General features: G+C 44.1%; 1 protein-coding gene and 1 long non-coding RNA gene across 8 annotated transcripts in view; one reads left to right on the forward strand and one right to left on the reverse strand.

The window, feature by feature from the left end:
* SIL1 (SIL1 nucleotide exchange factor) overlaps window positions 1–25,539 on the reverse strand; it is a 397,180-nt gene that overhangs the window by 276,927 nt on the left and 94,714 nt on the right. For 6 of the 7 annotated variants that reach the window (XM_077138608.1, XM_077138602.1, XM_077138604.1 and 3 more), the window contains 2 exons: window positions 14,346–14,455; window positions 8,129–8,267 (listed from right to left, as the gene is read on the reverse strand). In XM_077138608.1, coding sequence (XP_076994723.1) covers window positions 8,129–8,267; window positions 14,346–14,420 — 214 coding nt within the window. In that variant the 5' untranslated portion in view covers window positions 14,421–14,455. The remainder of the gene's footprint in view (window positions 1–8,128; window positions 8,268–14,345; window positions 14,456–25,539) is intronic. The other variant, XM_077138607.1, reaches the window with a different exon arrangement.
* Window positions 21,192–24,291, forward strand: LOC143665032 (uncharacterized). The gene is made up of 3 exons (XR_013166715.1): window positions 21,192–21,410; window positions 23,280–23,358; window positions 24,151–24,291. It is a non-coding gene; the product is annotated as an uncharacterized LOC143665032 (long non-coding RNA).

A 25,539-nucleotide genomic window follows, 5' to 3' on the forward strand; every position in this document is an offset into this window, starting at 1 on the left:
TTTCTTACAACTGATAATAGAACATTTTTTATAACTGTCTTATTAACTTTAGTCCATGGTTTAACTTAGGGTTTGTGTAGTATAGTTCCATGGACTTTTAAAAAATTTTATTCTCTTATATATATACAATTGTTTCCCCTTTTAATCACATACAGACATATGTTTCAATGTTGTTAATTACATTCACAATATTGGGCTATCATCACCACCATACATTATCAAAACATTTCCATTTCCATTACTCCAAATTGGAACCCTGTACATTTTAAGCCTTAACTTCACATTCCCTATCCCTACCCCAAAACCTGGTAACTTATTCTGATCCCATGAGTTTGTTTATTTTAATTATTTCATATCAGTGAGATAATACAGTATTTGCCCTTTTGGGTCTAGCTTATTTTGCTGAATGTGATTTCTTCAAGGTTCATCCATGTTGTTGCATGTATCAGGACTTCATTCTTTTTAAGGCTGAATAATATTGCATTGTATGTATACACCACATCTCATTTATCCATTTATCAGTTAATGGGCTTGGGTTGCTTACGTATTTTAGCAACTGTGAATAATGTCACTATGGACATCAGTGTGAAAATATCTATTTGAGTTCCTGCTTTCAGTTCTTTGGGGTACATATCTAGTAGTGAAATTGATAGGTCATAAGGTCATTCTATAACTTAGCTTTCTGAGGAACCACAAAGTGTTTTTCACAGTGACTGCACAATTTTACATTGCCACCGGCAATGAATGAGTGCTCCTATTCATCCACATCTGCTCCAATATTTATTTTCCATTCTTATAATAGTAGCTATTCTAATAGGTCTGAAATGATATCTTGTTGTGGTTTCAACTTGCATTTCCCTGATGGCTAATGATGTCGAACACCTTTTCATGTGCTTTTAGAATACACTTAACTTTTATATCTTTAAACCTACTGGTCTTTATCAGTTTTCCTCCCCTTCCCTTCATCGCTTCTACCCATCCATCTCCCACAGAGTAGATGCTGCCCACTACCACATCTCATTGTTTCTCTACACATACTTGCCTCTTCAGCCAGGCAGATATACTAATCATGTCATCTCCCTCTCCACACTCATGCTTCCTATCCTGCCCTCTTCTCTACCTGGGCAAATATTACCTCCCTTTAAGGAACAGATCAATTCCTACCTCCAGCATTGTGACAAAACTAAGACCGAAGTAAGTTCTGTAACAGGGCCTCTTGTTTCAGCTCCTGTACAGCTCTTGAGAGCTATTCCTAACCTCAGAGAGGCCTGCACTGTCTTAGCCAGTGGAGTGATGCTAATATTAGAAGAAGGGAGTTACGGCAACACAGGTACTCTGAACTAAAGCCAAGCTCTTGGCATAGTCTGGGACTAGTTTGGCAGCTAGTTTTCCATCATCCCTACTCCAGCCTGTTTTTCACCCCAGTTTGGGTACCCAGGTCTTCAAGAGCTGGAGCTGTGCCCCTGTGCTAAACACTCCCAATTAAACCTCAGAGAGAACAGGTGGTTGGAAGCAGAGGAAGGGGAGGAGAAGAGCTCGGGATGCTTGTTAGAAAGAGGATGGCCAACAGCTGCTCTCCATCATCACCCAAGTCCACAGATTGCAAACTGAACCCTGGCCTGCCCCATCCTGGTAATGAAGGCCAAAGCCCAAGCAGAGAGCTCTGTGCCAGCAGGGAGCTTGGCCAGTGACTTCAAAGTGGCTTCAGTCTTGGCAGAGGCTGCCAAGGAGGTCACAGATCCTCCTGCTCTGGCCTCCACTTGCTCCTTCGGGGGGTTCCTTCAGATTTGGCTTGGCCAGCCATATTAAGAGGCTAGAAAGAGACCTCCACACATGGGAAATGAAGTCTCCCTGAAATGAAAAGATCTAAACTGGCCTCATGGAGCTTTTGGGGCCTTCATATATTCCAGCCCATCATCCTTTTCTCTCCCAGTAAAAGGTAATTTGAAGCTTCAGAAACTGTTCTTATAAAATCGTCAAAAGACCAGGTGTCCTGCCGCCCCCCAAGTGCTTCCCCCTGACAAACTTGTATTTCCAAGGAACAAAGGAGATACCCAGAGTGGAAAATGCTTAACAAAGACTGCATAACAGGGAGATAGTCTAGAAGTACAGGGAAAAGAAAAAATGAAGTTCTCAGGGAATCTCCAGGAGACTTGAAAAGACTCAAAGTAGGAAAGAAAAGGCACTGCAGAAGGAGACAGCTAGCATTACCAAAAGAAGCTCTGATCAGCACCTCACCTAGAAATAAGCAGTCGTTGACGCTGGAAGCAGCAACTTGCGTTAAAGATAGGAGACAAACTGCCCCAACACCCACACAAAAAGCTTGCTCTTTCCTCTATCTAGTCCCTGCTCTACCTTTAGAGCACTTTGCTCGAGCTAGGGTAGAAGAAGCATTCAACAAGACCCAGGGCTATATTCTTCCCCTGGGTCATTATATCGTGGACGCAACCAAGAATCCCCAAGGCCTGGTTTTGATGAGACATAGGGAACTTGGGTATGAACTGCCCTTAACTAAGCCTCCCCAGCTGCTCACAGGATATGTGTGCAAGTCTGGGCCATCCTGGGAAATGAGATGACCCGTAAGGTCTCCCTTCAGGCTTAGAAGTGAGAGTCACCTGCCTTTCAGGAGCAGAAGGCACTGAGAGCTTTGTACCTTAGTCCCACCTGAACTGTAGCTCCTTCCAAGCTGCAAGGGGCCACAGCCTCACAGAGTCAATCCTACAATCAATCAGACCAGGGTCAGGGGCTCCTTCAGACAGATGTCCAGGGCCTGCAGGAAATCAGATTCATCCCTTAAATACTTGAAGCCAAAGTAGTTGGTCTACTATAAATGAGGTTTTTAAAATTCAATTCCCTCCTATTGCTTGTACAGATCTGAAATGATCTGACCAGATGGCTGGTGCTCTATAATTCTTGGATTGCTCTCATCAGTTGTTGATGATGATCTCATCAGTTGTTGATGATTTGGACATTTTTTCCTTTTTTTTTTTTCCCTCCTCAATGAACGTGTGCCTGCATGGGCTTCCTGCATGCTCCCATCAAGTGGGCTCTCTGTGCTAACATCAATATTTCAGAGAGTCTCAGTTGCCTGCCTAGAAGTCAGCTCAGGCCAATAAGGAGCCCCAAGTTTGTGCCTGGGTGTGTTGCCCTGGGGGACCAGCATGCAGGCACTAGTTAACAGGCAAGACAAAGGGGGCCCTCTGCCCAGTCTGCCTCCTCACTCCCACTTCTCCTTACCTAATGAAAGACAGACAAGTCACTTCAGAGGCAAGGTACATTTTTTTAAATGACAACTACAACCACTTATAAAATATTTCCTATATACCAGGCCCTGTGAAAAACATTTTACATATGTTAATCTTGTTTAATTCTCATACTATCTCTGTGAAGTAGATACCTTCATCCCTATTTTCAGATCAGCAAATTAAGGTTCAGAGATTCTAAGCAACCTGTGCAAAGCTACACAGCTCAAATGGAGCTGAAGGAGGGTTGAAGGGTCAGCATCAGTAAAATCTGACTAATCTCACCCCACCCTCCCCACCCACAAGATCTTAGGGGTAGAGAAAGACGGTCCTGGCCTTCCAACAACATCCTCCTTTGTGCCCTCACTGAGCCCAAGACATTTCCATTGGTGCTTTTTACTCTCTGCGTATCTTCTATGAGACAGTAAGCTGCTGGAGGGTAGGGGTCATGTTCTATTTGCTACCCAGAACAGTATGACATTGTCTGCAGTTAGGCTCTCAGGCCTTAAATCCAGACAAAGCTAGGTTTGAATCACAACTCTACCACTTACTGGTTGTTTGGTTAAGTCACTTCTTTCTAAGACACAGTTTTGTCTGTAAAAATGAGAAGAGTTATAGCAACTGCCTTCAAAGAATGCCTGGCAGAGTTAATATTCAGTAAACATGAGCTATTATCTGGATCTCTGGCTACCAGGGCAGTGCTTCACACTAAGCAGGGTCTCAGAATACGCCCAGGGAGCAGATGCCTACTAAATCTGGTATGACCAGCTTTCTGTGATAAGTGCATGGGCACAAAGTCCTTGTCTTCAGGGGTCCTCAGCCCCAGGACAAATTCCTGAGTGCCTTGCCTAGAACTCACAGGACTGCCAGCAAATAGCTTTCCTCTGTTTGCTTGTGAACAGTTGAATCCACACTCCAAGTGCTTGCTATGCCTCCGTTAAGGTGAAGCAGATTCCAAAATAAATCAGAAGAAAGAGAGACAGGGAAATCACTTCCAGGAATAAGCAGCTCACAGTGAGAATGCTGACAGTAATAATAGAGGCAGGCAAACTTTAGGAGAGTGACCTGCAGCTGTTCCAGGTCTGAATGGCTTCAGTCCAAGTCTCACCATGAATCATGGGTTGGTCCCCTAGTATTCCAGGCCATGGCAGGCAGTCTGGAAATCTGCCTTCAAATGAACCCACCCACAACTAAAACAGTCCATGTACTCACTCCACTACCCCCTTCTTGAAGGCCCAAGGACAACAGAGCTGTGGCTCTCTCCAGAGACCTGAGGGGAAAGAAGGTACTGAACTAGAGTCAGTAACTGTCAACATAAACAGCCAATTTGCTATTTTCTTAAAAATTCCCCAAAGAGTTTTCACCATCTTTCTGTGTCATGTCCCTGACTCTAAGGCAGGAATTGCTGAGTTAACCCCTTCTGCTCATGCTTAACCTTACTCCCTCACCATAGTCTCTAGAGTCACTTTATGACCACGTAAGTCTCTCCTTCACATTATAAGTTCCCTTCTCCATCTTAAAACTGAAGAGGACAAGAAGACTACACGCTCACATACCTTCACTAGTAGACAATTCCACAATCAAGCTGAAGAAATGATGCATGTGAAGAATGTACAATTTAAAATCAGAACTTCTGTAGACTGAATATCTTCACGCCAGGAGTTGGGGAGGGGGTTTCACAGCTAGCATGTCATTTATTCTCACCAAAGCCTCTATAGCAGGTAGGGCAGGACATTTCCCCTACATTACCAATGGGGAAACCATACAGCAGTAAGATTCAGTGACTTGCCCAAGATCCCCTAAGGAGCAAAGCTAGGATTTAAACCCAGAACTGGCTGAATCTAAAGTCTGTCCTTTTTACCATAAATTATATTACCTTACCAAAGAAGGCCCCAGGACAGGCTATATTCCTTTTTACTTTTAAACAGCAGTGTTAGAAACCCCCAGGCAACATTCAACAGGTAGTAAATTAAATGTTATACTAAAGGCTCAAGGCAAATGCCAGCCATCCACACAGATCACTGAGATACATATATACATACATATAAAATCTTTTCAATGTACATAGAAAACACCTCAAACCTGGACAAGGGCCTAATAATGGTGCCAGATTCTCAATCACCCCACATCAGATGCAAAAGCCAGAACAAGCCTTCCATCTTTCTTCCCCTTACCAGTCCTGCTTTGGGGATGAGGGGTAAGTGAAGACCATTATTGGGATGGGGCAGGCTTAAATGGAACGAGAGCTGCTTTACCCTCTTAGCTTCAGGGCCCGAGTGTGCTCAAACACAACACGCCAACTGTTGGGGTAGCTTCAAGGGAAATTTAGGCAGATGGGTTTATGAGGAGCCCTTGAGAAACCAGAAGGCAGAGAGTGTAATGCCAATGGGGCATCAGGCCCCAGAGTAAATGTAAAATATCAGTGCTCTACTCCAATTCTCCAGGGGGCTCTAATAGTCCACAGCTCACCATGTCACACAGACTCTGGCTCCCTCTCCCCAAGGATAAAGAGAAGGGTTTTTGCTTCACCATTAAGAGAGTCCCACTGCCTAGAGGGCTGAGAAAAGTCCCAGTTAGACCCTTCAATCTTGTTCTGCAATGTGGAATCAGGGCCTTAAAGGATGCTGCTGACTCAGCCACAGGATAGATCAAAGTTGAGTTGGGTGACTGGATGCTGACCTTCAATTGCCCCAGGCACTCTATTTAGTCAAAGTGGTACAAGCTACATCACATAAAACTAGTGGAAACATTCACTGGACCTCTTTTGTTGCTCAGATGTGGCCTCTCTCTAAGCCCAACTTAGCAAGTAAAATTATTGCCCTCCCCAAGCATGGGTCAGGACATACAGGTTTGAAAGTCTCCCTGGTGGCATGGGATCAGCAATGCCATCCTGACAAAAAGGAGGTAAAGAAGTGTAACAAATAAGGTATCAATGGCTAAGAGAGTTCAAATAGAATAGAGAGGCTATTCTGGAGCTCACTCTTAGACAACCTTCAGCTAGACATTGCTACGTATCACAGCTTGCCAAACCGCAACCAAAACCATTCCTACCAATCCTAAAGAACACCTAGGGTGGTATATAAAATTCTGCAAAGGTTCCATAGACTAGGGTAACTTTCCCAAAACCTACAACCTCCAGATGGGTGCCTGAACCAGAAATGCAGAGGCACCAGCCTCTCCAGAACATCAACTAGTTCCATCCCCCTATCCCATATCATCCACAGTCCCTTCCAACATGAAAAAGTTAGAATGGGCATACCCCAAATAGCCCTAAGGAATGGGAGAATGATCAAAGGAGATGGTGGAGTTATATAGAGAAGGTAGGGTTTAACAAATGAGTATAACTGTGGAATCATTAAATTGTAACTCTCTTAGTCTCCAGTATCTTAGAGCAGCTAGAAGCAAAAACCTGAAATTGTGAATTGTGACCCATACAAAACTCTGAAATCTGTTCTACAACTAATTGTTGCAAAGTGCTTTAAAATTTATTGTTTTTTTATTCATGTTATTTTTTACAAAAAAGAAAAAAAAAGTCCATTGTGATGATAAATGCACAGTATATGATAATATTGTGACCACTGACTGTATACTTTGGATGATTACATGGTATGTGAATATATAATATATATTAATAAAAATAAATAATTTTAAAAATCATTTAAAATTTTTTAAAATTATTTTGAAAAAAAAAAGACTAGTAGATACAGCCTAATTTTCCCTTCCCAATTCTAAAAGCCCCTCGACGAACAGGGGTCTAGTTCACAAGGTAACTGGGAAAGGACAGCCAGGAGTTAGATCTGCTGAACCTAGAACCTCCATTCTAAAACCTCCCTCTGCCCAACACCATCAGCTCCCACTTGGCTTCCTTGGTGCCTCATCACACCTCTGTGCAGCAACTATCTGTATGCAAGCCCTGCAGGAACAAAATCGCTACCATAAAATTGGCTGGCACAACAAATGGCACCCTTGCCAACACAGCAGCAATGGGAGGCAGTGAGGACATGGCAATGAATACCAGTAAGAAGCTAATAACACTACATTATGGTAGTTGTCAAGGCTTGCCATCCACCTTGCCATGATGCAGAATACAAGCAGCCTACTTCTGAGAACAGGTCCAGGTCTCAGCATGGTAGCAGTGACTAGAAGGGGAAGTGGGAGAAGGGTGACTCCAGGTTCTGCAGTCAACCAATCTGGGTGGCTGAATGACATAGGACAAGTTATCTAACCCGTCTGAGCCTCAACGTTTTCATCTGAAAATAAAAATAATAGTAATTCCTATTATCATAAGGATTGAAAAAGATTATGCACATCAAACACTTAGACAGGCCATGTATATGGTAAACATTCCATGACTGCTAGCTATTTTAATTATTTTAACCCCTGAGCTCAGGCTAATGAAAGAGTTAGGAAGTCATTTCTTCTGAGAATGCCCCATTTAAAAACCAGGCCAGGGCCAGTCCCTGTTTCTTGGCACAGGCTCCTTTAACAACAAAATACTCCTACCCCATGCCAGTGCTCAGGACTCTCCTGTGAACAATATTTCAGCAGCACTGAGCTGAGCAGCAGAACCCAAAATAGCATTTGCAGAACGAGGCACATGTCACTGACTCTCCTGTGCTTCAGAAGTGCAAGGAAAGAAAGTTTTCAATCACTTGCTCAGGAAGCATGGCCACCCACCACCTGCCTTCCTTCCAGGGCACTCAGATGCTACAATCTCTTCTATGCTGGAAAATGGAGGTTCCTGAGCCCTGCAGTGGCAGCCACCACTCTGATGAACCATACTGTTTTCCTCCAGCAGGCCAGAGAGTGCCTGCTCCTTCAAGGTAGCCTTGTGAGGACAAAGGATGTATGCAGAATGTGTTTTGTGAGGACAGGGCTGAGGGTACCTGGTCGAAGGGCCTGCCACTCATGGGTCGGGTGAAATACTTCTAGGACCTCAGTGTCCAGCTTCTCCTCTGCTTTGGTTTCCTTTCTCTCTGTTTCTTTGGTACTGCTCTTCTCTGGGTTGGTCAGCGCAAACTCCTTCTGAGAAAAGAAAACACAGGGCTGACCAAAGTCAACTAGGCAGCAAGAAGCAGAAAGGAAGCAGCCTCGTGGTACACTCTCCCTTACCCCATTCCTTGTCCCTCCTCCCCTTCTCAGATATGTTTTGATGCCTGTAATTCCCTTTACAAGGTTAACTTCAGAATCAACATATGTGAGGCGACATAGTTAAATAAACATAGTATAGCATGCTGTTATGTGTATATGGTACTTTGGCATATGCATGAGGAAAAAGTCCCAAAAGTTCCCATACTATCTTGAGGGAGTCAAAAGGAACATTCTGGAGAGAGGTGACAAGGGAACCTTTTACTTTTTACTTGATACGCTACTATACCGTTTGATGTTTAAAATTTATACCTATTACATTTACAATAAAAAAAAGAAAAATACTTATAAAATAAAAAACACACCTATGAAGGGAAGAGTAAAGCCTCAAATGGTGACCACAGCTGTGCGAAAGCTGGCAACTGAGGCCCATTAATTCCCAAGCAACTGAACAGGAAAGGAAGGGCCCTGACAATTCCTCAGGGCACGTGAAGGACAAAGTGACTTCTTGGGAGGAAGGGGTGCAAGTGAGAAGGCAGAGTCCAGCTGGATTGAGGGAAGAAACCACTTCCTAAAACCTGTTTCCTTCCACACCAAAGAGAGCATAAAGGATTAATGAGATGGTGTCCGTAGAGCATTTTGAACTCAGGAGAAAGAGATGCAAGATAAATATAAAGTATTATTTATTTTGTTCCTTCCCAACCTCCCATCCTTCCTGTCCAATTTTTAAACCTGTTCTCACATAAAAGCAGTAAGGCCTTAGGAAATTGGGACCACAGGGTTCCAGAGCTCTGGAAATTACTTTTTGGAGAGAAAGGTGGAACCTACACAAGCACACCAGGAGATTATTTCAGCCCTCCTACTTCCCTGTAAACACTTTTCCTCTACATCCCAATTCCTGCCCTAATAATAATAGGCATACTTCTTGAATTCCTACTATGAGCCCAAACAGTGCTAGGTACTCTACATAGGTCTCATTTTGGTCTCCCAAAGAGTCTAGCCCTGCAAGGCAGCTAACAAAGAATCTCTTTCAAGCAGTGCCCCAGTCCCAGGTAGGGTCCCTCACCTGCCCTCATCCTCTAGAGTCTGATCTTGAATTAGCTGTCAGAGGGAAGGTTAAGGTATTAAGGATTTGGTGATGACAATGTAAAGCCCCTCCAAGAACTTCTGCCTTTTTACAAGAAATAAAGGCATGATATTCAGATGACAGAATTTCAGACCTTGTTAAAGACCAGTAAGGAAAATATCTTGGGTAAGAAGTGGCCCTCAAATCACATCACAAGTAATGACAGGTACTGACTAAGGAAGAGTGGTTAAGAACGCAAACTCAGAGAACCCAAAGTTTGAATCCCAGTTTTTGTGACTCTGGAAAAAGTACTAAACTTTCTAAGCCTCAGTTTTTACATTTGAAGGATGGAAATAACATTATCTAGATTGTACATTAGAAAGGTACTTTTTGTAAAACACTAACCCTGGGTACATGGGAGCCACTGCTATTACTACTTGTAAAGGCAGTTCTAGGTTCTGGGTGAGATGAGTCTGTGACATCCAACAATGACTGCACAATATGATATCATTCAGGCCAGTCAGGTTGCAGATGTGTAGCTTAACCCACAAACCCCCCTCGCACCTCCAACTTGAAGTTTGCACAAATCTGAGCTCAAAAGAAAAAAATAAGAACAGAAGAGTTGTTGTGCCCGTAGGGCTAAACAGAAGACACACTGGCAGGAGGCATCCTACATTCTGAGGACATGGGCATCAAGGACTTCCAACATCCAAGTTCCCTGAGGACACACACTGTGTCAGTCTCTTTCATCATGTATTCCCCATACCTAGCACAGGGCTTACTTTATAGTGGCTGGGAAAAAAAAAAATGAATGAATGCGCCCTCCCTACAAACCAAACCTTAAGAATCACTATCATAGAGAGCTGGGTCTTTTGGAAGCCTTAGAATGAGGAAGGCCAAGGTACCTGAGTCAACTAAAAGCTAGGCATGAGCCCCACATCCCAGAATAAGGCCCACCTTAATATGATAAGTACCCAGAGCTTCTGTACTCCACAGCCCAGCCACGCTGGTGAGCGAGCCCCTGCCTGAACCACGTGAAGCACAATACAAGACCAAGGGACAGGGAGAAGGTTAATAGAATATACTTCAGAGGTATGTCAATCAAATGCCTCCAGGAGGCAGGCAAAGAAGGATGTAAATGAGAAAAATGGGCCAGGTGTAAAGCAACAGGGAGAGTAAGGACTGTGGGACCGAAGCCCTCCTGCCTTGACTAAAGGAAACAGCTGCTACTCAGCTGGTCCATCACTGCCACGCAGGCACTCAACTTAAAGAGAAAACAGAAATTGAGATTTTTATATGAAATTTTCTTATTTCTAGAACACTCTGAGGGCCAAACTAAACATATCTGAGCTCCAAAATGTAACTCTTGCTTTAGGGTATCTATTAGCTAAGTAACTATTGGCAGGTATGGCAAGCACCCAAATTCACATCACCAAGAGAAGCAGAAAGAGAAGAGGGGAAAGGTTGGTGTTGAGAAGTGCTGGAGATCATTTTGAGAAGTGATGACAGGGACTAGGGACAGGAAAGCCTTTTTTCCTAGATTTCTTTGACAAGGTTAACAGAGTAGGTTTAAGAAAAAGGATTAGAACAAGGAGACTGATGAACCACTGAGGCACATGCTTCAAGCTCTGGGGAGGCCAAACACTTTTGCAACAATCCTGTTGCTGATCAAAATGTTTGAACCAGAATATTTTGAATCAGAACCAGAATCTTTGAACAGATTTTTAAGCCACAAAAAAAGAAGTCATTATTTCATAATATACTTAGTTTTTAGTGGGGTTGATATGAAATCAGTGCTCCCCTATCTGGTCAGTTCACACTGTTAACCAGATCTGGCTCTGGGTGACTTTGGACTGTTTTCCCAAATCACATCTAACCATCCTCAAAGGCCAAGGACTCAGAAGCACCAGTGAAGTTCAGTCATACAAACATATCACAGATTGGGCAGTTAGTTCAAAAAAAGTTTCAGAAAAGTTTTGAGGAAAAGCAGCCTCACTGGGATGAGGATGTAATAATAACAGCAGCTACCATTCACTTGAGCCCTTACCACATGCCATGCACTGACTAAAGTGTTTTCCATGCCTCAACTGACCTGAGACTGGCCTCTGCAGTATTTACTCTTATTATTTCCATTTTAAAGATGAGGATGAATATGAGCCTGCTCAAAATCACACTGCTAAAGAGAGTAGAACAGAGATTTAAATCCAGGCCCCCTTGACTCCAAAGCCCATGCAAGAATTTGAACTCACCTCTATGTTTCTGTTCTGTAATATGTACTAATATTTGTGCTCTGGATGTAAAGAAATGAAGCCAGGGCCATGAGATCACTTTAGCACATCTAGCATCACATCTCCCATTGCAAGGAAAGATTTCTTTGGGTCAGGTAAGAAACCACAGTCCCAGAGAAAGGGCAAGCAAGACCAGCATCTCTCTGCCTGGGCAAGGTCCTGAACAGGAGGGAAAGACCCAGAGGTGAGAAAGGCAGACCAATCCATGCTTAGCTTTGAAGTAAAACTCCATGCTCTGTGCCTAACCAGATGGTTTCTCAGGGCTCCCTTCCTGGAGCCCCAACACTCCCCCACCCCCACCCCACTATCACTCCAAGTACCAATTTTCCACTCAACTGACTGACAAGAAATCTCAGCTAAGGTGTTAGCTGACAACAGCTTACCACATCACACTTCCCTGTGCTTGAATGTGAATTAAGAGATTCTAAAAGACCATGGCCTTTAAGATCCTAGCAAGTGAATGAATTTCTAATGGTGGGCTGATAGGCACTGTGACACAGACAGATTGCCAGGGTAACATTCCATGACAGGAGTCTAATACTGTCCCAAATTAAACATTAGAAGAAGCTACCTTCTCACTAAAAACAGCAGACATTTATTGACCATCCATTGACCATACTGTGCTAGGTGTTCTCTATATCTAAATATAGTCTATAATTAATACACACTAAAACCTCAAGAGGAAGGTACCAATCCTGTTTTACAGATAAAGAAAGAAAAGCATAGAAATGGTCAAAAACTTGCCAAATGAGGAGGAAACCCCTGGTTTACCCAGGATTTGTGTTCCTCCCAATGGACTCCACTACCTCCCTCCTCACTCAGTGAGGAGGCCAGTACCACACAACCCCTTAGGAAGGGCCACACTCCTCCTAAGATGTGGCATCCCAGGAAAGTGCCATGGCAGGAGCACATTTGTAAGCACAGCCAGCCTTTCCTGGGTGTCCCTCAACCTGCATAAACAGGTAACTTCAGGTCACCAGGAGCATCAACCTGGGACCCAGGCTCTGAAGAACAGAATAGCCCTTTTACTCCCACCCCAGTTTTTGCTATTGTTGAGGTTGCTGGCTACATAATTTGGATTTTAAATGCCATCAGGCAGCAACTTTTATGGTAGGAGAAAAAAGATGCTTTAACTCCTACTTGTGCTTAGCACATGATGAAAGATTATGACAAATGGATACAGCTTAAAAACAGACATAAGGATAAAAGCAGCTTCTGTTGATGAAAGTCAGTATTAACATTTTTCTGAGACTAGACTCAATAGAGCTAATATAAATGGGCCAGAATAATTATGGCTCTGAAAGCTCATCTATTTGGTTGGACTATTATCCAAAAGGGACTTACTAACACACGGTCCTTAAGTAAATTCATCAGCATACTTTTGTTAATTGTACATCTGCTAAAGCTCACAATAGGGAGCACAGGGATCCTCACGCACTAGAGGCTGGGGAGGGGAAAGAACCCTGATTCTCCCTTGAGATTCCTGGGTGCTTTTCTGGGCCATTTCACAGCCAGTTCATGCCAGAGACAGTCTCTCGACCTCATGTTACACCCAGTCCCATTCTTATTAGCCACTAGGATCCCATTCCTATTGCCCTTGAAGAGAACAAAAAAGAGCACCAACAGGATCTTAGAGAACTTTAAAAGCTCAAAAGGATTCGTGACTCCTTACCGTATGTTCTCTCCTGCTCCACAAAGTAAGGAGAAAGGCAGAGAGAAAACAAATGATTTCAGAGGGAAGGTGGAAGCTTGCCATGAGCCAGAGGTGAACCTTAGATGAGCTGGATTGTTAATAAATTCATCACAATTGTCATTTGCACTTCAAGGGCCTCCTGCTCCAAAGCTTTCAGCGTTTTACCCAACATTTACAGGGAGCCCTTGGAGGGCTGGGGAAGGTGGCCAGGGGAGGATAAAACTGTCAGGGACCTGGCAGTGAGGCTTCTCAAGGGAGAGGAAAGGGAGGGCATCGAGAGCTGGTCAAGGGCAGACTGTTGCTGGGGAAGGCTGGGAAACAGGTCCAAAAGTCTCAGCATGCTGTAGTTAGGCCAAGTTCAGGGCTTTCTCCAGCATTCTGTTCCTACCTGTTGCAATGAAAATAGCCCTGAGCAATGAAGTCTAGGTTAATGAAAAGAAGCATGGAAAGACCAGGGAGAAAAGGGCAGAGGGAGAGAGGAGACAGATACAGACAGAATGAGAAAGCTAAAGGAGAAGGAGAGCAGCTCTGCCACAAACTGGCTGTGTGATTTTGGCCAAGTTACTTAATGTCTCTGAGCCCTAGTCTCTTCCTTTTCAAAATGAGGATAACAACTGTAGTTGCCTACTTATTAGGAAGATTACATAAGAAAATATATAAAGCACTTAATACAGTGCTTGGTACATGATAAGCTGCAGCAGCAGTGGTGGTATATGGTAAGCTTCTACTGCTGCTACTGATTATGATCATTATCATCTTTTCACCATAGGAAACCATGTCACAAGCTTTAAACAGAGGCCAGAGGACTCAGGGATGAGAAGGAAGAAGTATGCATACTCCATGATTCACCACTGGCCACATGTACATAGGAAAGAAAAAAGCCCACCCCACTTCCACAGCAGCTCTAGTGACCTCAATCCATAGTGATCCCCATCGGGGATCCCTCCCACTTGCAATAAGACACTTACCGGGTTCTGGTGGCTGAGACAGAATGTGAAGCAGGAGGCTATTAGCAGCCCAAGCAGCATGCTCAGAGGAGCCATCTTGATGGGGACAGACTGTGGGGAGTCTTAGAGACCTGAGGAGTGGGAACCCAGTAAACAGAAGGTCAGTGGAGGCTAGAATCTGATACCCCAGCATCATGATTTTCATGATGTCACTCTTCAACAGATATCAGACAATTCCTCTGTGGAGGTATCACAGGTCTGCTACCACAGGGGTTGACAAACCTGAAATAAGCCTCCACATTCTCTAAGGAGTCAAGCCACTCAAAGGGAGACATGCCCTGATTGGAACTGCATTGCCAACCAACCTTTGGTGAGCTATAACAGTCCCAGTCCCTTCTCTCCTCTTTATCAACTTGTTATCAGGTTGTAGATAGTGTTGCTGGCTCTGCTGGGGAGAGAGGAAAACTGACTACCTGATTGGTGTGTGAATGGACATGGGTCTAATTCCACTTAAGCCTTTATAACCATCCACTTCTGAACCAAACCCACTGTCATTCCTGACAAAATATGCCACCAGCATCCATCCCTTAAACCAGCAAAGTTCAAAATTTCCAAGTCACAAAACCCTTCCCATCATCTTTCAATCTGCCCCATGTATCTGGAACCATGCAAGAAGTTTCCTGGAGGGGAGATAACTTTAGTAATCACTCTAAGACATGATGCATTCCAAGAGTGATGCCAGACCCTGGGTCCAGTAGAGACTCTACTTGTCCTAGTCGCTTTTAAAACCAAAGTACAGACCTAGTAGCTATTAAAATTAAAATGAGACAAGGACGCTCTGTTTAAGCAACTCTGCTCATTAAAGCCACTGCTAAGACACAAACCACTAAGTTTAAGCTTGCTCTGAGCTTTATGATCTATGCTAAAGATAACATGGTAGTCACCATTTATTTGAGACCTTACAGAGATCTAATCTACAATACTCTTCAGACCTGGGAACCTGAATGTGTAGGTGAGTTTGGGGCAAGAAAGGACAGACCAAAGAGGAGGGAGAAGAATGGTATAATGGAAGTCACCTAGAACTAGGAGTTAGGACACCTGAGCCATGATTCCAACTTTTCCAGTGACCTAGGGTGTGACCTTGGCCTGGGCATATCATAACTCTGAGGAGCAGTCACCGCAATGTGTTTAGAGAATGGGTTTTATATTTGAGTTACATTTGAGTCCTCTAGATGGGTGACTTTCAGCAAGTAACTTAACCTCTTTAGGTCTCAGTTTTTCATCTGTTTAAAAAATAAGGGGGAGGGTGGTGCAATAGTGGCTCAATGGCAGAATTCTCACCTGCCATGCTAGAGACCTAGATTCAATTCCTGAAGCCTGCCCATGCCTAAATAAATAAATAAATAAATAAATAAATAAATAAATAAGGGGGAATGGTAATTTTGTTTATAGGTTATAAGGATTACACGATAATGTTTATGAAGTCCCATACCATGTATAGAATAATACCTGCCACTTAGGGCTCATTATCACATTCACAGTTTAATCATCTGTAGAATGGGGAGTCCAATACCTAAAGAGCTACTGTTAAGTGCAAACATGATCACTCAACCCAACCAAACATACAAAGGCCTGCACTAGCAACAGGTCATTATTGGTAGCTATTAAATTGAGGATGGGAGCTTGGCTCTACCCACCTTCTATTCCTCTATTCCCAAAGAAAGCTACAATACCCACCAGAATGAGAAAAGGTAGGAAATATTAACCCCAAGCAAGAACAAATGATCATCTCCAGGATTCTCCAAGTCAGAAAGGAAAAGGAATGGCCCCTGCCCCTACAGGATACCCACATATATGAGGAAGTCCAACCACATTCAAGTTCAGACCAAAAGGCCTAGGAGATCAGAAAAGCTAGGAGTGGAGGGGTAGCCTATGCCAAACCAAGAGGGTGGGCAAAGCAAAACAATCCAGTTCCCCAGACTCCTGTGTATGGTCCTCTGTGCCTCAGTTCAACTCTGGTCTCCTTGGACATATCCAACCAGAGGGTTCCTCCTCAGGAGACACTTTCTCATTCCCAGGAGAGCCAATTTCTCTTAAGACTGCAGCCACCATATCTACCTTAATTCACCTGACATATTCAATGGAAGTTCACTGACCATCTACTATGGTCAGACACTAGGTGAATAAAACCGATACAGGCCCTGCTATCACAGAAGCTCACTGTCTGGCAGGGAGACAGACAACAAACCACATAGAATACATAAATCACAGTTGTGGGAAGGAACAAGGTACAAGGACAGAGAATCAGGGGAAGTAGGGCAGGGGAAGAGTCTGCCATGCTGGGTGCTCAGGGAAGGCCTGGCTGAGGAAATGTGTTTAGACTGAGACCTGAAGGATGAGAAGGGCCAACCATAGGAAAAGCAGGGGAAAATCTGGCCCATGCAGAGGGAACAACATATGGAAAAGCAATAAGGCAGGATGAAGCATTAAGTTTTTGAGAAATTAGGAAAAAAAAATTAAAAGACCTGCAATGAAAATGTTGAAGGAGTAGGAAAGGGCCTGGTAGCGTCTGGAAAGGAATTTGCATTTTATTCACAAGGTCAGAGGAAACCTCTGGAAAATGTTAGGCAGACAAATCCTATGTTGCTTGGGTTCCCCAAAGAGAGAACCTGCCTTTCCACTCATCAGAGATCAGAGCCCCCTGTCCTGCCCCATAAGTCACGAGATACCTCTCTCCACTTGCCGAATCTGGAGCTACTCTTTAGCCAGATTGTACCCCAAAACTGATGTTCTGTGTTTGGTCATTAAACTGAAATGAAAATCAAGAGAACTTAATCCAAACTGGCAAATGATCTAGGAAGAAAAGGCAAAAAGAAAAACAAAATTAAAACAAAAACTTAGAGAAATACAGATCATGTCAGTATTAAACCAGATCCTTATAAAAAGGTTTGTGTGCTTATTCCTCAGCCCCAGTACACCTCATTAGGGCAGTTTACCTAATAGAGGCTTGTCAGAGTTAATCATGGGGGAACATTTTTGAAGAATATGATATTTACCTTTTCTCCTTCCCACCCCTGCCACACTCCAATCTGTTCTACCTCAGGGTTTTGGTCCTGTGACATGATGCAGTGAGACCCAAAGCTCTGCCCAAATCCCCTCTCAGTTAGTAAGTCTCTGTCCAGCCCAAACCTCAGGGCCAGACAGAAACTTTCCCTAAGTACAGCTGTAGCCATGAAGGAAAACAGGCCTGCTGGACCCGCACTGAGCTAAAAAAGTACAGCCAAATGGAAAAGCAAAGGCTTGGGAACCAAAAATAGCTGCTACACTCACCCAGCAGCAAAAGCCTTTGCTTTCTGCCAGTTTACCCCTTTTTTTCTGTCGACAAAATGGAATGACTGAGCACCACATGAGCTTTCCCCAGCAACCTGGCTCCCTGGGGCCCCAATCACACTGACAGACAGTGAGTGAGTTCACAGCCTCACACCAGATTTTGGACAGGTGCCTGGGCATGCCTAGGCGTGAAAGGGAGAGAGAAGAGACTGGGTGAGGAGGAACAAATGGTAGGGGTAGCCACATCAGAAAGGAGAAGGCTCAGGAGATCCAGGGAGAAGAATCCCAAGAGGGCACAACCCTGGAGCTTCCTCTAATGCACTCATACCTTTCTTAACCCTGCAGCCCTAGCTGTGGAGAAAAAAAGGAATAAAGGAAGGAAATAAGGGGCTCACAGCATTATCAGGACAGAAAACAAAAAAAGGGAACAAAGATTTCCTAAACGCCATAAATATCACTTTGCTTACACGAGAGTGTTCACGTGTATATGCATGCACACACACACAGAGTTAGCTGGTCCCTTCTTAAAGCCGGGGATAAATGCTGAAACTGGTGCCAGGCAAAGACACAAGAAGGAAGTGATAAATGAGAAGGAAGAAGTCAAGGGCAAAGAAGACAAATGAGCAGGAGGAGGAGGCAGCCCGGGAGGGACTGAGGAAGAAGTGGGGGACAGCTAATGCACAAACAGCAGCCTCCCCAGCTAACTAGAGTGGGAAGGGGTAGAACCGGGGACGAAAGAAATGGCAGCTCCCACAGGGATCCCAGCCGCCTCCACCTCCTGCACACACACCAACACCCTCAGAAGCATTTCTGCCAATACTCAGGATGAGAGATTGATTCGCAAGTGGATCCTTCATCTCCCCCCAATAATTCCACATGGATTGCACACCTGACCTATTTATTGCTTCTATATATTTTCCCACAAAACAAGAAGAGAAGGGGAGAGAATGTGGAGGGGGCAGTGGAGACTGGGGAGAGACGTAGAAGAAGTGAGACTGGGAAAAGATGTGAAATGGTTTCCCAGGCCTGGAAGGGGCACAGAGGCAGGCGCAAATTCTGTGGTATGTAGGCATGGGTAACAGCGTTCTCTTAAGGTATGGCCTGCAGCCATTTCCCCTGGTCTTGATCCTTTTACTCAGGCAGTGGCAGGTGGAGAGAAAGCAAGTATAGATGTTCCTGGGCTTCATGCTGAAGCTGGGGAAAGGGGAGGAAAGGGAATAGGGGAAGTGGCACATAGCTATGTCCTGACAGGATGGCTCATCATCATAGGTGCAGGGACCTAGGCAGAAGCAGCAACAGCAGCAAAAGGGAACCTCAATCCCTGACATAAGCAAATTCAAAGTTATGGTTGAGACAGTCTGGCACTCTTGGCCTGAGGAGAGTATAATCCCAAGACCACTTACCACTCACTAGCCCTGGGTTCACATGGTCACCTGTCCCTGCATGCCCTGCAGCACAAATTTCCCATCATTGTTGGCCCTCAATGGAAGAAAGACCTACATCTTTACATTTACGGTCTTCTTCCAACTTAAAACACCATCACTCAGTCCGGGAAAGGAGAATATATTTCAGTGTTCCACCAGTATATCTTTCCTTAAGTACCCCTGGGCTTCAGAACAAAGAGGAAAAGTACTTGAGATGTCCATTTTTCTAGCAAAACTGGCCGTTTGTAGGCTGTAACCCTACTGAAAAAGAGGCTGAATGCTCTCAGCAATCTGTATTGCCAGCTTACAGCCTGGAGCAAATGCTTGGGGAGCAAGTGGAAGGAGGTCCATGAACTCTCTAGCCTTCACCTCCATTGGTACCTCATGTCCTCCTCTTAATTCAGACAAGACTGGGGGAAGGGATCAGGCCCTGTATAAATAAGACATATCCTCCCATAACTTTTTTTTTCCGTAGGCAGACATCAGGAATTGAACCTGGGTCTTGGGCATGACAGGGAAGAACTCTATCTGCTGAGCCACTGTGGCCCGCCCCTCCCATAACTTTTGTATTCTTTCAAGACAGAAAAACAAAAGAATCAGATGAGGATGGTAAGACGCCAATAGAGGAAGGTGGAGTGGGACTGCTGGATCCCTGGCAGCATCTGACATGAGCGGCAGGCCCCACAGTGGCTGACCTGGTCTCAGGACCAGAGAACAGAGAGGACAAGGAAAGGCCCCAAGCATCCTGGGCAGGCAGAGCCACTACAGCAGCCTGCCTCAGAGTCCTTGGAGCTCCATCTTCAAAAATGTTCATATGCTTAATCTACAGTGTACATCTATATATTTGTCTTCCCTAATCTTCTGGGGAAAAAATGAAAGGGCGAGAATTTCAGCTTCTATTTTATCAGGAGGAAACTGAGATAAAGAGACAAAAACATTAGTTATGAAGTATAGGACATGAATTTATAGTCAGAAAGATATAGGGTCAATTCTTGGCTGTGCCAGTTCCTCCCTATATGATCTTGGACGCAACTTCAATAGGTCTCAGTGTCTTCATCTATTAAATGGGGATAATACAAGTTCTTCAAACGCTGATAAGGAGGATTAACTAAAACAATGCACAGGATGGGCTTGTACAGCACCTGGCACTTAGGTATCACTCCATCATTGGAGCTGGGAGGCTGACTGGGACTCCTGGACCCACAGCCATCCAGGGCAAGGCCTCTGGGACCACCCTCCAGAGTGTAACTCCCACCCCCACTGACCCCACTCCTCAAACTTACAGTCAAAGCCTTCACTCCCAGGAGATGAACCAAAAAGATTAAATTTAAAGGAAGACTGTCTTCTCCTAGCCCCACCCAACAGCTGAAAATGGAGAAACCCAAGCCCATTTTCTGCTGAGCCCAAAGCAGACCCAGCCCATTTACTGCTTTTTCCCAATGTTCTTGTGTCCAGAAGCCAGTCAAGAGAGTCAGGCTACCACAAAACTACCAGTTACAAAAACAGCTGTAAGACAATACCCTGCTTTACAAACAGAAGATTAGGGGATGCGCCCATCCTCTAGACGCACATTCATTATTTATGGGCTACACACTCATACACACACACAATCACTCACCTCTTCACAAACAGAAACTCACCACCTAATCTGAGCAAATATGAAGCTGAAGAAAGCACGTGAAGAGGACACTGAAAGGTCAGCCCTGGCAAGAGAGAACAATGTACACAGGCTTAAGAAAATAAATGGATTTTTAAAGAATAATTTGAAGGACAAAAAGAAACAAGTTTGGAGTTGTCAGGCAAAGAGACATTTCTCCCCTAAAACATAAAATAAACAGTCGTATGGGGGACAGCAATTAAACCCTTGAATTGCAAAAGAAATGTAGTTTTGAAACCTAGTCCTGCTCCTAATTGGCTAGGAAGCTGGGCTTGGAACATTCCAGAGTCACTGGCCATTAGGGCAAAGGGACAGTATCTGTCCAGAATACTGAAGGTATGCGTAGGGCCAAGCAAATGGAAATTGCTCTCAACAAACCCAAAATACCCAAAAAAGGAAAGTGATTAGAGGAAGCTGTTGGATCATAATGGACTCACAATCCTCTTCCTAGCCTGAGAGCTACAAGGCCAAAATACACTCAGTCCTCATGCTGCTTGCAAGGGAGAGCCCAAGATAGGCCTTTCCATTAGCAGTACAGAGACAGCTGCTGGCTCTACCTGAGAACACATGGAGCCAAGAAGGGATCCAGTGGCCCAGCCACATGGGATGGGAGGAAATGAGAAGGGCAGTGAAGAGCCAATCCTGATCTTTTCTCTATACCTTGAACTCTAAGAGGTAAGGGTTATGGCCAACCTCCTCCATTCTAGTAGAGAAGAGAACAGATATTCAAGAAGGTAGCCAAGTACATTAGCAAACACTGAAATCTCAAGTACAAAAAGCTACTGGCTCCATCTAAAAGAAATCAAGTGATCAGCAGAATGACTGACTAAAAGGGAGCCCAAATTGGCCTTCTCCAGACCTATCCTGCTCAGCTACAACCTTCAGATAATCTGTACTGGAAGGGAGCTTAAGACTCAATCTTCATTTGAGCTGCCAAGGACCCAGAAGACATAGCAGTTGCTCAAAATCTGCATGTGGAATAATCAGAGTTCAGTGTTACATACAAAGTTTGTCAGTGGATTTAGGAAGGCTCTGGTAACTATATAACTGTTCAAGACAGAGGCAGAGAGGGCAGGGGCAGGGGAGAAGTATTGGTTCCACCAGCACAAAAGTGATAACCAAAGCAAAGTAAAAGTAGAGTCTCTGCCTTAGAGAAATTGCATAGAGAGAAAAGAAAAACAGGCCAAGAACAGAGCATTCAACTCAGCTGGAAGTTAGGAAGAGAAAGAGAAACAATCAAGGAAATCAGAGAACAGAATGGTTAGGGTGTAAGAACAACAAAAATAATGCAGAATCACAGAGGAGAGAATCCTGAGATAATCAAGTTGTGGACAACAATGTGAAGAGATCAGTCACAGAGATGAGAAAATCCACTGGATCAGGTTATGAGGTAGATGGGATCTCTTGAAAAGAAGTCCACATGTGAAGAAATGGAGGTATGAGAGTAGGATACTATACAAAGTTGAAGACATCCATTGAAATTTGGAGATTTGGGGCCACTTGTCTAAATGCAATTTTCACTACAATCTTCTAGAGAACAGAAAAAAATCACTATAGAGGGATTCCTACACATGCTATAGGTTCCTAAGACGGTAGACAGCTATCTTACCTACCCCACAACACATATGCCTCCTCGGGAAAGTGATGAGAACAGCCACACCAGCAAAGCAAGGGGGAAGCAAGGCAAAAACACTCCAAGAAGAAACGACCATCAGACACAACTCTGCCTTCACTGAGCTCTCAGCCACGCCTCAGACATCTCAGTAGCTTTAGTCCCTACACTCTGAAAAGCTGTAACAATCACACTTGTAGCACTTGGGGTGGGGGAGGGCGAGGAATACCCCTGTGACACCCCTTCCCCTAGTAGTCAAATGCAATATCTGGGTATCACAGAAGAAAATAAAGTATATCAAATAATAATTATAGTCAACATTTATGGAGCATTTTCTATGTGCCAAACATAGTACTGAGCTCATTTACTCTTCACAACAACTCTCTGAGATGGTTCTAATATCCTGCTCATTTTACCTACAAGGTGACTGAAATTTAGAGAGGTTAAGTAACTTGCCAGAGTTCACATAACCAGAGAATGGTAAAGTTGGATTCAAAGCCAGTTTGGCCCCAGAACCTGCGCTGTTTTCACAGGCCATGTTGCCTCTCCAGTGCTCTATGAAATCAACCACAGAAAGCAGGCAAATCATTTTATTTGTTCTGCAACAAAATAAAAAGGTACACAATTTGTGTCCAGACATGAACTTTTTAATGAGCCTACTAGGGCTCTCTTGTGGAAAAATCCACATCAACCATGTCCAAATTGTCCACGTATCTCATACACACACACACACACACACTTTAATTACTGAATGTGGTTGGCCTAGCTCAGCCCCCAGCAGAGGCATAGACATTCAGAAAGAAGAAAACCCCCGACTCAGATTGCAGCCAGGTCACTTGCATCCTGTGTAGCTTGACACGTGCTATTGAACACCCACATTCAAGCTTCCCAGTTATACAAGAAGTAATAATGTCCCTGCTCCTCTATCACAGAGCCCAGCACCAAGAACTCTCCTTATAAGTACCGAACTATCTCACAGGAGTTCAGCAGAGGGAGAAGAGTTTATACTGGGTAAGAGTTGTTCTAAAAAAATATATAAGCTCATTTCCAACTAGTCTATGATCCTCATGCCTCACTCCCCATCCAAGAAATACATAGGACAGGCATGTCCTACATGGCAGCTAAAGAAAATGGAGCCCACAAATGTGAAGGGGCTTGCTGAACCATATCAGCAAGGGATCAGGTGAATTAGAGACTACTCCAGACTTGGTCAGTGATTCTTCCACAAGATGGTAGAGTGAAAGCTCTTGGTGGGGTGGGGGGAGGGGACCTACTCTTTACACTTGCTTGCTGACCCTGCCTGAGGTCCTCAAAGTAATAAGTCTGTATCTAATTAGCTCCACTCCCATAGAATAGAAAGAGTGTAGGCTCTGGAGTTCTACAGAGTTCCGCCTGACTAGTTGTGTGACTTTGGCCTAAACACTTAAGAAGCTTCAATTTCTTAATGTGTAGAAGGCACATGATAGTAACTATTTTGTAGGATGGTTGTCAGGATTAAATGAGATGATATAAATAAAGCATCTAGTACAATGTCTGACACAGGCAAAAGCAGTGAGCCCTTTACCCCATACAGACTTGTTTTCTGTTCTGACAACCAAACCCCTCCTTGGGGCCAAACTTCGGAGCTACAGGTCTATCCACACACCCAGACTGCACTCTTAGTGGTTACAAAAGCATTTCCATTGAAAGCTTTAAGCGATGTTGGCTGGCTCCACGTCTGTGTCCACAGAAGAGTTGACTAAGAGCAGCCACTTCAGAGCCCAGCTACCCAATGACACATCTCCAAATTCTGCTGCTTTCCAGCCTCTAAGGGGAAGTAAGAGAGGGCAGGAGCCACCAGGACAAATTCAGCAGACCCATTTGACTACTGGGACCAGCCTGCATCCAGTGAGTGAAAGCCCCAGCGCCTCCTTCTTCCCTTTCCTTTGAAAATAATAACTAGATCTCCTGACAGTAAACACAATGGACTTTCTCTACAGTCATACACTCAACTGCACACCATAGCTTGGGACTAAAGAGGGAAACCAGAGTTCATCCTCTTTTCCTCCTTCTCTCTCCAACCTTCTGGAGAGGGTTGGGGCTCTTAGTGGAAATAAGATATGGAGATATGACTAGCAGTCCATTGCTACAAACGGACTGTCTGCTAATCAGAAAGTATACCAATCTTTATTCTGCATCAGCTGCTCTGGTACACCACACAAAGATAGGTTAGCATTAGCCTCAATCCCCAACATTAGCCTCAGCTGCTATTCTTGGAATAGAACATACAAAAGATAACCCTCACTGCCTTCAGGTGCTGATATCTTATCTATCAATGGATGGCGTGTCTTCCACACCTAAGTCTCAGAACAGCATCACTATTATAGGTAAACTTCTATTAAGGAATATGCCATGAAAAAAAAAAAGGCAACTGTTCTGGGCAACTTGAGACACAAATTACAACTTTGAAATCATGAGAGAGGCAACAACTGGGTGCTCCTCAAACTAATTCAGGAGCCCCAGGAAAACAGCATTTACTCACAGAAACAGTGGCAGCACAAGGATGGGTCACCAAGCCAGGAACTCACTACCACCATGTTGGCATCAACTATGTCTTCTAGGTAAGTCAGTAACTGAAACACTGTATTTTATTTTAAACCTGCCTGAGAGCCCAAGACTATTTATAAACTCAGATCCTTAAAAACTTGAAAGGGAGATGAATTTTAAAGTATATACATTTACATATGTGGGCAGAAACAAAAAAATCAGATGCCTCTCAACCTAGCTGAGGAAACCATCTCACAGCTTTCACATTCCCACCCAAGGCCCAGAGAAAATCCAGGCGCCTACTGCAAGAGATGGTGGGAGGGTGGGTAGGTAGCCAAGAAACAACGAAACCTAAACCCGGCATTTGGCAGGACAATTAAGGAGCAGAGGATTTTAAATGCATTGTTTTTTATTCTAAATATGTCTACATTTATTACCAATTTGGGATCAGAAACCATATTTAGTTCTGCCATGACCACGTACTAAAAATATTAAGCAGACTATTGCCTAGGAAACAGCAGTTTTCTCCCTGCTGCAGCAGCCCCATTTCAGACCTGCCTCTACCATGGTCCCAGGGCTCCCCATCCTGGGCTTTGCCGAGAACCAAGCTATGAGCAGAACTGCCACTGTCCTGCCAAGGCCTCGCTTGCATTTTCAAAAGCAGCA

Source organism: Tamandua tetradactyla, chromosome 20 (assembly GCF_023851605.1).
Source record: "Tamandua tetradactyla isolate mTamTet1 chromosome 20, mTamTet1.pri, whole genome shotgun sequence".
Lineage (NCBI taxonomy): Eukaryota > Metazoa > Chordata > Mammalia > Pilosa > Myrmecophagidae > Tamandua > Tamandua tetradactyla.